Source organism: Dasypus novemcinctus, chromosome 10 (genome assembly GCF_030445035.2).
Source record: "Dasypus novemcinctus isolate mDasNov1 chromosome 10, mDasNov1.1.hap2, whole genome shotgun sequence".
NCBI classification, from domain to species: domain Eukaryota; kingdom Metazoa; phylum Chordata; class Mammalia; order Cingulata; family Dasypodidae; genus Dasypus; species Dasypus novemcinctus.
Window position 1 is genome coordinate 2,529,448 of NC_080682.1, and position 13,213 is coordinate 2,542,660.

Here is a 13,213-nt window from a genome sequence, read left to right on the forward strand (position 1 = left end):
GGTTCAGCTGGGGCTGCTGCGGCTCTCATCCAGCCCTGGTTTCCGGCTCTGCCTCTATCTCTGGAACCTTCCAGAACCATCCATCTGGGGGCCGGGAAGATGACAGGCCATGCCACCATGCTGTGTGCACGGTTTGGGGGAGCCCATAAATGGGGCCCTAGGGTGGTTTGGAGCTGCCTGTACCCCATTGAAACATGCTCTGGAACTCGGTCCAGCGCTGCGGTGTGGACTCAGTGTGAGGACCTTCTGATGAGGCTACTTCAGCCACGGTGTGGCCCAGCTCAGCCCAGCAGGTCTTGATCCTGTTTGGATCCTTTGTAAGTGGAGGGGAGCACAGAGAAAAGCCAGGGATGTGAGATGTTGAGCGTCGGAGGAACGCAGGAGGGGAGGCAGAGGCCAGGAGATGCCACCAGGTGCCTTCTCAAATGACCGAGGAACCAAGGACCTCTGGCAGCCAACCCCCAGACCCACTGTCTAGGGGAGAAAGCGTCGCCTGGATGAGACCTTGACTAGGGCCATTTCCCAGCCTTGGCACCTTGAGCAAATAAGTTCCTGTTGTCCACCCATCTCATTTTATGGTATTTGCTTGAGCAGCCAAGGAAACGGAAACAGATTTTGGTGTTGGAAGAGTGGGGTGCTGCTATAGCAAATACCAAAATGTGGAAATGCGCTTTGGAATTGGGTGATGGGTGGAGTGGGAAGAGCTGTGAGGCGCTTGAGGGGAAAGACCTGTATTGCACAGAAGAGACAGTTGCTAGGGCCAGGATGCTAAGCACGAATCTGGCGAGCCTTAGATGAAAACGATAGCCTTGTTGGAAACTAGAGGAAAGGTGACCCTTGCTTTAAAGCGGCAGGGAGCTTGGTGAAATTGAGTCCTGGTGTTGGGTGAGGGCAGAATTTGAGGGTAACGAGCGTGGATATTTAGCCGAGGAGATTTCCAAGCTAAGCGTGGAAAGCGCAGCCTGGCTTCTCCTTGCAGCTTGTAGTGAAATGCAGGAGGAAAGAGAGAAGCTGAGACCTGAACTCTTGGGCACAAAGAAACCAGAAATAGATGGTTTGGAAAATTCCGAGCTTCTGGAACTTAAGTCCCCAAAGAATCGTGTCCCATGAGGATTTGACTGAACGTGGGCTCAGTCATTTCAGGGCAGCTCAGGACTGGGATTGTGTTTCTCCAGGAAGGAGCTGTGGAAGTTCCTCCTGCCTGATGGTTTGGAGCCCTGTGTGCTGCATGCCAAAACAGAGAAAATTTTGAGATCTGTATGCCAGCTTGGACTCAAAGGGACAGTGAAGGGGCCAAGTGAAGGAAAAGTACTTTAAGAGCAGAGCCACTTGAGCTGAGGTCCGGACTTTTGGCATCTTCTTGGGCCAAGAGGGCAGGCCCACCTGTGTAAAGAGAAGAGCTTGGAGAGGGTGGGCTTTGCCTGTTGTTCAGGAAGAGGGTGGCTGCCCCAGGTTTCAGAGACCGTGGAGCACATTCCCTGGGGCTTGTGGAGAGTTCTGGCTGCCACCGTGTTTGGCAATGTTGGAGCCCTTACCCCGGTGTTTGGGGAGAGCACGGTCACCTCATTGGGGCTGGAGAACAAAACGTTGTCCCATAGATGACCTTCAGACCTTGAAATCTGATGAGGTTTTCCCCGCAGGGTTTTGGAATTGTTTGGAACCCATGACTTGTTTCCCTTTCACTTGTTCCCAGCAGCAGTGGAGATGCCTATCCCATGACTGTCCTGCAGGTAACTTGTTACCTGGGTTTCACAGGTCAACAGACAGGGGGGACTTGTGCCCCGGGACAGGCCACACCTGAAACCAGTTTCATCAGGACTTTGTGCTTAGCATTGTTTCTGAAATGACTTCAGGCTTTTGAGATGTCACGAGGGAGTGAATGTATTTCTCACATAGAAAGAAAATTCTTTCTAGGGTCAGAGGGTGGAGTGTGGTGGTTTGAAGCTGTGTATACCGCAGAAGGAAATGTTTTTAAAGTTAACCCGTTCCTGTGGGTGTGCACCCATGATAAGCAGGAGCTTTTGATGAGGTGCTTCAGTTAAGGTGTGACCCAGTCAATCGGGGAGTCTTAATACTATTTCTAGAGTCCTTTATAAGCCGAGTGAGACAATTAAAAGGCCACAGAAGCAAGAAGCTAAATCAGTGAAACCTGGAAAATAAGGGAGAGACCAGGAGAGGCCACTGGGTGCCTTGCCACGTGACGAAGGAGCTCAGGGTCATCATCATCCAGCCCCAGAAGCCGAGTTTTGGGGACATGCCTTGATTTGGACGCTTTCCTGACCTCAAGCCATGAGCAAGTAAATTCCCATTGTCAAACCCGACCCATTTCGTGGTATTTGCTTCATCAGCCAAGGAAACCAAAAAAGGCCCCAAAACCCTGCCACTGCCACGTCCGAGCCTCTGTGGGCATTTCCACCGCTCCCCATGCATACTGGGAAGGAGATGGGTGCTAAGAGGCCCTGGTTTGGGTGGGCAAGCTTGAGGGGGAGACGCTGGGTGCGTGAAGCACGTGACGTGGGAGGGTGGGACCTGGAGACAGTGCCGCGAGGCGAGAGCAGAGGGCACACGTGGCGGGTGGTGCTTGCACCGCGGGCAGGGACGTGCGGTGCCTCCAGACGAGGGCGTGAAGGCAGGGACCATCCTCAACTGGCGTGGGAGGGCTGCGAGTGCCCCTTGCCAGCCGCCTTGTCTGGCCCAGGTCCCCACCGTGGTGGTGTCACCGTCCCCCAGGAACCCTGGTGGTGCCCTGGGCCCCGTCCCCAACCCATACCTCTCGGGGAGGGGTGTCTCTAGCACGTAGACCCGAGCTTACCAGCCTCACCCCACCAGGGGCCCAGCACCCCTCAGCCGCGGCCGTGGCCTGCTGCCGCCCGGCTGTCCAGGCCTCACCTCCCGCCAACCCACAGCCCTGCTCTTCCGTGCCCCCAGCCCCCTGTCCCTGGACCCCCGCAGTGCAGCTCTGTGTGTCCTACGCTTGCCGTGCACACCCCGAGGAGAGACCCCACGTGTGTGTGTGGATGATGGGCAGGTCTTTGCATCTCCAGGGACTTGCACATGGCCAGCTTTTGGCAGGCTCCTCCCCCTGCAGGACCCTCTCTTCCAACCCGTCTCATCCTGATGGTTCTTACGTGTCTTTCAGCCTCGGACTCACAGATGTCTCTTGGGGGGTCGTGGAGGCTGTACAGCACTGCTCAGCGTCTTCATCCTTCATCCTCTTCTCTGTTCTCCCATCAGACTGTGGCCCCTAAAGGGCTGCTTCCTGCTGTTCCCTGGGCTGGTCCTGCTGAGCATCCCTCCACATTCAGGATGGATGGGTGGGTGGGTGGGTAGTTAGAAAGAGGGAGACAGGGGTGGGCTAAGTGGGGGAGATCCATGGGTGACTGGATGGATGGCTGGATCTGCAGACAGGTGGAAGAATGAATGGATGTTTGGGTCAGTGAATGAGAGATGGATGGACGGGGGTTGGATGGCTGGGTGGGTGGATGGATGGACAGATGGATTGATGTATGGATGGGTGGGATTGGTGCCTGGATGGATGGATGGATGGATAGGTGGGTGGGTGGATGGATGGGTGGGTGGATGGATGGATGGGTGGGTAGGTGGGTGGATGGATGGATAGGTGGACGGATGGATGGATGGACGGAAGGGTGGATGGATGGGTGGATGTGTGGATGGGTGGGTGGATGGATGGGTGGATGGGTAGATTGATGGATGGATGGGTGGGTGGATGGGTGGATGGGTGGGTGGATGAGTGGATCGATGAGTGGATGGGTAGATGGGTGGCTGGATCTGTAGACAGGTGAAAGAATGGATGGATGTTTGAGTCAGTGAATGAGAGATGAATGGACGGGGAGTGGACAGCTGGGTGGGTGGATGGATGGACAGATGGATTGATGTATGGATGGATGGGATTGGTGCCTGGATGGATGAATGGATGGATGGATGGGTGGATGGATGGATGGGTGGATGGGTGGATTGCCGGGTGGATGGATGGAAGGGTGGATGGAAGGGTGGATGGGCGGATGGGTGGGTGGATGAGCGGATGGGTGGGTGGATGAGCGGATGGGTGGATGGGTATGATGGACGAGTGGATAGGTGGATGGGTGGATGGGTGGGTGGATCTGAAGACAGGTGGAAGAATGGATGGATGTTTGAGTCAGTGAATGAGAGGTGAATGGATGGGGGGTGGACAGCTGGGTGGGTGGGTGGATGGACAGATGGGTTGATGTATGGATGGGTGGGATTGGTGCCTGGATGGATGGATGGGTGGGTGGGTGGGAGGGTAGATGGACAGACAGGTGGACGAATGGGTAGGTGGATAGATGGACAGATGGGCAGGTGGATATGGGAACAAGAGCAATGGGCGGGTGAGTGAGTGTGAAACAAGCAACAGCTTGGGGGCTGCCTCCTGGCATGTGGGGGTTTGGAGGGCAGCTGGTGACCCATCTGACCCTTCTCACCAGGGGAAGGGGCCACCGCTGAGTTCTGCCAACCCTTTCACCCGCTGGCTGGGAGCCAGCGTCACTGTGAGCAGGTTCTCCCGGCGTCCCATCAAGCAAGGCCAGCTGCTACCCACATAGGGTTGGCTTCTGTCGGACCTTTGGTTCTGACGTGGGAGGTGGGAAACCCCTAGAATGATCTTCATTGTTGAAATGGTTGTGTCCTCGTGGTGGCACCTGCCTGGAGCTCCCCCCACCCCAGGTGGGAGACCCCCGGTGGGAGCCCCGTGGGGCCTGGCCCTGGGTGGGACAGGGCCCAGCAACCGCACTGGCGGCTGTGCTTCCAGATGTCCCAGACTCCTGGGCCATGGTGACAGAGGGTTCTAGACAAGTTGGCTCGAGCCGCAGGACTTTGCATGGGTGGTTCTGGAGGCCACGAGTCAGAGGGTGTGGGAGGGCAGTGCCCTGAAGGCTGGGGGGCCTGGGGTCCTCTGCCTCCTGTGTCCACACCCCCTTACCAAGCCACGTTACCGGGAACCCCCCAATCCAGCCTCGCCTCGTCGTGACGGGTGGTATCTTCAAGGAGGCTCTCTCCAAACCGGCGTGGGGGGCGCAGGGGCCTTCTGGGGGGACCCGCTCACCCCGTGGCCCCAGGTTGGCCTGCCTTGTCCTGGGAAGAGAGGTGGTGCCAGGCTCTCCAGAGGGGCCGGGCGGGCCGAGGCGGTGCAGGTGGGCGCAGCCCCATGGGCCTCGGTGGCCCCTGAGCTGGGGGCGCCCGGCGGGTCGAGGCCGCGCCTGCGCATACGGGGTCAGAGGCAGGGGCTGCTGGGGTCCTTCCGAGAGCTCGGACTCTGAGGTCCACAGACCCTGCCACCCGGGAGGGGGCTTGGCCCGCAGAGCCTGGAGGCCCGTGGGGCGGCGCGGCCGTGACGCCTGCTCCCCGCGCTCCCGCAGACGGCGTGGCGGTGCTACGCGGCCGAGAACCCCGAGTCGTCCACGTGGAAGATCTATGTGCGCAAGCCGGCCCGGAGCCCCACGCTGCTCTCCCCCAGCCCCAAGCCCAAGAAGTCCGCCGCGGTGAGCAGCGCAGCGCCTCGGGGGTGGGGGCTGCGGCCGGCGGCGGGGGGGGGGGGGCGGGCGTGGCAGGTGGCCGGGTTTCGGCTCTGTGTGGCCCTGCCCCCAGACTGGGCCACGGCGAAGCCACGTGCCCGGGTGGGGTGGCCTGAGTTTCGCTCATCTGTCTGGAAGGACAGGGCCCAAGTAGGCCTTGGGGGGGGGGCATGGGGGTGCCATCGGGGTCCCCTAGGAAGGGGCTCCTGAGATCACAGGGCCGGGAGTGAGCACGGTACCTGGGCGGGCGGGGAGGGGGGCCCTGGCAGTCCTCCCCTCTGGCCCGCAGCTGCTCAAGCAGCCCCCGGGACCCCCGAGGTCACACGCCCGTGCCCCCCATCCCTCCCCCTGCGGGCTGGGGGCTCAGGGCGGGGCCGGCGGAGGGTGCCAACCTCTCATCTGGTTTCAGGTCAAGAAGAAGAAGTTCAAGCTGGACAGGGAGGGCGGCGTGGGCCCCGCGCTGACCGTCCCCCACATCACCTGCGAGCCCGCCCCGGAGGAGCGGAGGCCGGACCACGCCTCCCTCGATGGCTATGACGGCTCAGGTGAGGGCCCCGGCCCGGGGGCCGCCCCTCGTCGGACGGGGCAGGGATGCGGGCTCGACACGGAGGCGCCACTGCCGGGGCCGGGCCCCCTCGAGCCCCTTACGAGCCCCCGGCCAGGACAGGGCCCGGGACGGACAGGCGCTTGGGGAGCGAGAGGGGCCCCTCCCCGAGGCGTGGGGAGCAGGGGGTCCGGCCGGGGCACAGGGGCTGGAGCGGGAACGCTGGACGGGGAGCGGCGTCCATGGCTCCCAGAGCCCGCGCTTGGCCGCTGGGGGGTCCTGCCCTTCCCGCCACCTGGGCTCAGGGGTGTGACTTGTCCCCGCCCCCCCCAGCAGCCAGCTTGCGTCCCCATGCTCGGCCCCGCTCGGCCGCTTCCCTGTGTGGCTGGACGCTGCTCTCCCAGCCCTGTGGAGAGCGGGCCGGGCACGCGGACCGGGCGGGCAGCTGGGGTGCTATGCCAGTGCTGTCCAGCCCCAGGTCGCCCCTGCCCCAGCCTGCGGCCCTCCGCCCCTTGGGGCTCTGGTGCTCTGCGTCCAGCTTCTCCCCTTGAGCTCTCTTTCCAGTGCACGGGACCCGCCGGAATGTTCTAGCTCATTGGCGTTTGGGAACAGCGTCACCACCTCAAGCCCGGTGGGGGTGACAAGTTCCCACTGTCCCCCCCCTTGGTGCTCGCGGTGGCCGCAGCCCGCCAGGTGCCCAGTCCCCGGGGCGGCGGCCCACAGTGCCTTCTGCGTCTCACCTCCGTCTGCCACTGCCCTCTGACAGGAGGCCACCGTGCTCCGGAAAGGGGCTGAGCCTGCCCGTGGGCGCTCTGTCCACCCCGGGCGGAGAAGCTGGGTGGGCACCCAGCGCCGCGCTGCTGGGGCTTTTGCTCGGGCCTGGCCGGGTCCTCGGTAAGTGGATGGGACGGGCTCCAGCCGGCCCCGGCGCGGGCACGGAGGGCAGTTGTGCCAACAAGCGCATTGTCCCCCAGCAGCTCCCGGGCAGGCCCGGCCGTCGTCGTGATGCAAACGGGGCTTTCTGCGGATGCTGATGGGCAGGCTGGGCGGCGGGGCCGGGGTGGGCAGTGCTTCCTGCGTCCTGCGCCTGGCTGCTGGGGGTGAGCCTTGGCGACGTCCGCGAAGGTCAACGAGCTGGACGTGCAGAGAAAACCTTTTGTGGGATGCCCTGCACAGAAGGGGTTTGTCTTTCCTGCCCAAACCGGCCCAGAACTCCCAGATTTGGGGAGCTGGGGCTGCCGCGGCCCCCCAGGACTGGTGCCGCCCACCCGGCGCATCCCCCAGTCCTCCTGGGCCGTCTGTGCCCATGGGAGCCCAGCTGTGGGGAGAAGAGGGTGCTGATCCCGGGGCAGATGCACCGGCTGGACACCCCGTGGCCCCGGCCCTCACGTGGCCCCGGCCCTCACGTGGCGGGGCACCACGAATGGCACCGCGAGGCCAAGCCCGGGTCGGGACACGCGCCTGGGGGGCTCCTGGCTCGCGGCAGCGCCGGCACAAGGCGGTCTTGGTCGCTGCACAGCGCGCCCGGCCGGCCTGCTCGTGGAGGTGTGGGATCGTGGTTGGGGGACATCGTTACGGGGGGCTGGAATCCCGGGAGCGGCGGGAGGCGTGCGCAGGTGGGGCTTTAACAGGTGGCCGTCCGAGGGGCGCCCGGCTCGCAGCTCTCGAGGGGAGCCCCCACCCGCCGTGCCCTCCTAGAGCCCTTTGTGACTGCTCTTAGTCCCAGGTGGACCCCGTTTTCAGGCAAAACATCATAGCCAGCTGCTGGGAAACCTGCACCCCATGAAGCAGAAGGGGCGCGCCCCCTCCATTTCCAGTAGCTTCCGCCCTCTTGCAGGCTCATTGTTCCATTGCTCACTCCTCCCGGTTCTGCTGGTGACGGTCGCCAGGGTCTGCTCTGCCTGGAGGGAAGCCCCCGTGGGCTCTTCACCCAGGAAGGAAGGTGGGAGGGGCAGAGTTTGCAGGCATCCAGGGAGGTCGTATCCGGGAAGGCCTCCTGGAGGAGGTGGTGTTGGGGCTGACTCAGGAGGGAGAGGACGGTGGGCAGTGCTGCACCTGCTCTCCAGGCGGCCTGGGCCCAGCCCGGTAGTTCCCTGTTGCCCACGTTAGGAAAGTGCCCAGCGGGCGGAGGCCACACGGAGACCCCGGGACCCGGGGACCCTCGTGCACGGAGGCCCCAGCACCAGTTGTGCTCGCGGCTGGTCATGAGCGGGACCGGGAGGCCGCGGGTGCCTTAGTCACAGACATGCGTGGAGCTTGGCCCTCAGGGTGGGACCGACACGGCCAGTGTCGTGCTTTCGGCAGCTGCCTGGGGATGGCCGTGGATGTGGCAGGGGGCAGGGCCAGGTCGGGGACCGGAGGCCGGAGGCGAAGGCAGGTCCCCGCCCGGGCAGGTGACGAGGGCCAAATGACGTTGCCAGAGCGGGGACCCCGGGAGGCAGGGTTTAGGGGAGCGACGGAGGGCAGGCGGGGTGCGAGGGGCAGGGCGGCGGGGCCGTCCCCGTTCAGGCAGGAGGTAGAGTGTGGAGGACGTCGGGTCGGAGCCCGCACCCCTCCGTGCCCAGGAGCCGCGGCCCGGTTGGGGGCGTCATCTTTATGCTCAGAGGACGCGCGTGTGCGGTGGGCCAGCAGCGGCTCTCGCCTGCGCGTCTGCAAACTGGACCCACGGGCGGCTGCGCCCCCGAGGCCCCGCGCTGGCCGTGCGCACTCGGCTCGACGCGCCAGGCCTCCCCTTTGGCTTTCTCCTGTTCTTATTCTTGTTTTCTGTGATTCTGGGGGCGGGGCTCCCACAGGATTTCATGCCGGCGCTTCGCCTGCCACGCTCTGGAGCAGACCCGCCGCCCCCTGAGCGCCCCGGGGACCTTGGCGCGAAGCCTGCCTTGTGGTCTTGATGGCCGCTCCAGCCATGACGCAGGCTGGCTTAAGCGATGGCGGTTCATTAGCGTGTGGTCTGGAGGCTAAAGGAAAAGTCCAAATCGAGGCGTCATCGAGGCCACGCTTTCTTCCCAAAGACCGTCCCGTGGCAGAGCACCGGTGACGTCGGCCGCTTCCCTCCGTCTCTCCCGGTTTCCTGGTTTCAGCTCCTGTTTCCTGGCTTTCTCTGTCTCTCTCTGAATTTCATTCCACCAAGAAGAGCCTCCAGTAAGAAGGTGAAGGCCCGTGCGCCTGAGGTGGCCCCCAGCTGGATTAACCTGGTCAGGAGTCCTGCTTACAGGGCTTCACACCCACAGGTGCGCACTGAGCGCACGGACACGCGGATGTGGGGTATGCGTCAAACCGCCACGCCCGCCATCTCCCTGTTTGACAGGCCACCGCTGCCCAGTGCTTGCTTCCTCATCAACAACAACAAACCCTCCGCTGCCGCATACGTTTGAGTTTCTTCGATGTGCCTGTCGATTTACCAGTCTTCCGCCTCACTGTTCCATTTTATTTCTCACTCCTTCTTTGGGTTTGATTTCCTTCGTCCTGGCGCACGAGCTTCCTTCAGGGAGGGTGTGTCACAGTAAGCTTGGATTCTGTCTGAGGTTTTTAAATTTTCCCTTTGTTCTTGAACAATGGTCTAGCTGGATGCAAAGTCTCAGGGTGGGATAGTGTTTTCTGTTCACGTCCCATGGCTGTGATACCACACGTCCTGCCACATGGGAATGTCACGTCAGCAGTCATTCCTTTGAAGGCAGTCTTTCTCCTCTCTGGGGACTTTAAATTCTTTCTCTTTGGCTTTGGTGTTTGGCAGTTTCACAGGAAGTAGTATGTCTAGGTGATGGATTTCTTTTTTTTTTTGCCTAGATTCTTTTGTGTGTCCTCTATCTCAGGGTTTCTGGCAAGCGTGGCAAGTGAGCACCACTGTGTCGTGCAACACTGTCTCCCCTGACTGCCCTGCTCTCTCCTAGTGCCATCCTCTTTACCCGTCTTTCACATTTTCTTTGGTTCCCTGGGCTGCTTGCTCCGCAGTTTCTTTCTACTTCACTAACTCTTCAGATGGATCTAATCTGATACTTCATCTAGTGACATTTTAATTTTAATTACCATATTTTTTCATTTCTGTACATTCTTGCATATGGATCAATATGCGTGATCTTACTGTTTGTACCTTCTTCATATTTTACATTAAACTTTGATTTTTGAATTTTTGACTCCATTTTGTGATTTCATCATCTGCCATTCTTGGAGAAGCTGGTTCTGTTCACTGTTATGTCTGCTGATTCTTGCTCGTGGTGACTTGTTTCCCTGTGCATTTGGAAGCTTACCCTGTGGCCTCACCATTGGTAGAGCTTTTATCTATGGGATTCTGTATATCCTGATTGAGAGTACATTCCTCTGAAGGAGTTGTACATTTGCTTATTGGTTCACCCAGTGAACTAATCCAGGACATTTTTGGTGTTAATTTATGGGCAAAGGGTTTTCTAGACAACACGAGTCATGTCAGTACAAACTCTGATCTTTTGTGAGAGCAAGCCTGAGTCACACAAATTGAGAGGAGGTGTTTCATTTATTACGCCAGGGAACAAGTCAAGACAGGTGACTTTTGTCTTTCTCCCTTCACCAATGTATGGATTTTTAAAAAATTTGTGTTCATAGATAGTTTTTTTTTTTTATATTTATTTTTTATTTATTTCTCTTCCCTTCCCCCCCCCCAGTTGTCTGCTCTCTGTGTCCATTCACTGTGTGTTCTTCTGTGACCGCTTCTATCCTTATCAGCAGCACCGGGAATCTGTGTTTCTTTTTGTTGCGTTGTCTTGTTGTGTCAGCTCTCCATGTGTGCAGCACCATTCCTGGGCCGGCTGCACTTTCTTTTGCGCTGGGCGGCTCTCCTTATGGGGCGCACTCCTTGCACGTGGGGCTCCCCTACGCGGGGGACACCCCTGCGTGGCATGGCACTCCTTGCGCGCATCAGCACTGCACGTGGGCCAGCTCCACACGGGTCAGGGAGGCCCGGGGTTTGAACCGCGGACCTCCCGTGTGGTAGACGGACGCCCTAACCACTGGGCCAAGTCCGCTTCCCATGGATTTTTGTTTGTTGCATTATTTTATTTACTTTTGTTTCTAGTCCATCCCTTTACTCTCGGGGTAGCCTGTCTGGAGGCACCATTGCATATGCAGGAGGCTAAGCTACAGATTCTTGCCTCGTGCTGCTCCCAGGCCTTCACTGCTTTGCCCCTTGGCCCCTGAATCCATGCTTACGGTGAGACAGGTGGGAAGACTGACAGCTCGAGTGTCAAAGCGGCACGCCAGCCTGCCTGTCTGCAGCCCCTTCACCTCTGTGCCTTGGGGACTCGCTCTCTGTAGTTCAGCTGTGCATGTTCCAGCCAGCGTGGGTGGGTGCTTGCAGAAGGAGCCTTTCCATTCAGTCCACTGTCTGGCCAGAGACAGAAGTCCCCACCTCTGTGACACACAGCGCTGCCAGCATGAGCTCCCCACAGCTGGAGGCCTCATCACTGAGACCCGAGGCTGGAACCTTCCATACCCGGCTGCCACCTGGATAATTTCCTTTTGTTTAAAAAAATTTATTTTTTCAAATTTCCAAACCCTCTATACCCACGAAGCAACAATTCCTTCTCTTCTCCCCCATTCCCTGGTCACCTCTGATCTACCTTCTGTCTCTACAAATGAGCTGTATCTAGATTTTTCACCTAAGCGGGATCATACAGGACCTGCCTCGTGTGCCTTGTTTATTTCATTCCTCCCCATGTTTTCTAGGTCTACCGAGTCACAGCAGGTCTCAGAACTGCCTTCCTTCCTAGAGCTGGAAAACCTGCTGCTGTGTGTGTGGACACCGGCTTTCTCCATTTGTCTGTTGATGGGCACTGGGGCGTTCCCCCCTTTTGGCTTTTTGCGAATAATCCTACGGTGAAGCTTGTGTGAGCACCTGCTGGAGTGTTCAAGTCCGTTTCTAGTTCCTCTGAGTATATACCTCGTGATGGGATGCCGAGCCATACGGTGATTGTAAAATTCGGCCTCCTGCTGAAGTGCCAAACTGCTTTCCACAGTGGCTGTGCCACGTCACATGTCCCCAAATAAGGCGAGCGGTCCCGATTTCTCCACATCCTCTCCAGCGCTTTTCAGTTTGTTTGTGTTTAAGTAATAGCCAGGGCAATTTTACTTCTAATGCAGACTCTGAGCCCCCCACCCCCACCCCGAGGCTTTGGGTCCGGGTGGCAGGGAGGGGGCCTGGGTCTGTGTGTGTCACAGACCTGCGCCTGCCGGGGGTGGGCTGTACCTGGTGCTCGGAAGCGCCTGCCGCGCCAGGTTTCCCGGAAAGCAGGGCCCGGGGGCATCGGGCGCTCGGGGCCTGACCCCCGCGCTGGCTCCGGCTGGTCTGCAACAAAGACCGAGGAACTTGCTTGGGACCAGAGGCCCCCCCAGGCCCGCGGGGGCAGTTCTCTAGGGCGCGGGGGCTCAGGGGCGCCCGAGGAGTACTGCCTGGTGGGTGGCCTGCAGGCTGAGCGGGACGGGGGGCCGTGGCAGAGGAAAGGAAGGACCCGGGAGCTGGGGGGCTCGGTCCCCCCCCACCCCGTTTCCTTCTCTCTCCCAGCCTTGGCGGTCCCTGCTTCTGACGCCCTGTGGCCTGCTCGTTGGCCCCGCCCCGCCCCCCGCCTGGTTCTGGAGGGCAGTGAGCAGGTTAAGGAATGTGTCCATGTCCACACCGAGGTCCGGGCAGGTCACGGCCCTGCTCAGAAGCCTCGTGACAGCCTGACCCTGCCTCACCTGCCCGGCCCTGCCTCACCTGCCCGGCCCAGCCGCCTTTGCAATCCCGAGTACAACATGGCTGGCCCAGAGCCTTGCTCCCCCCGCTGGGCCTGCCCGGGGGCGGTGACCGCGGCGGCCTCTTCCCGGTGAGATGTGTCCTTCTGATGAGAAAAGTGGCAAGTGCTCGTTACAGGGATGTGAAAAATACAGAGGAGAAAATCCCCCCGAACCCGCAGCGTTAGGTGACGGACATACACCCCCACTGTGGACGGAGAGCCACCTGGGCCGGTCCCCGCATAGGGCGTTCAGTGTCGGTCTTGTGTGTTTCTTGTGATGTGATCACTAGGTGATATCATTTAAAATTATTTTAAACTTGACTTTTATTGTGTTTAATCAAATATTTCTATCATGATTTCATTTTCTTGACTTATTG

At 59.9% G+C, this 13,213-nt stretch overlaps 1 protein-coding gene across 1 annotated transcript in view; it reads left to right on the top strand.

Annotated features, from left to right (window-relative positions):
- KCNQ1 (potassium voltage-gated channel subfamily Q member 1) overlaps positions 1–13,213 on the top strand; it is a 316,058-nt gene that overhangs the window by 94,427 nt on the left and 208,418 nt on the right. The window contains exons 9-10 of the mRNA XM_058304965.2: positions 5,394–5,516; positions 5,959–6,094. Of these exons, the coding sequence (XP_058160948.1) occupies positions 5,394–5,516; positions 5,959–6,094 (259 nt within the window). The remainder of the gene's footprint in view (positions 1–5,393; positions 5,517–5,958; positions 6,095–13,213) is intronic.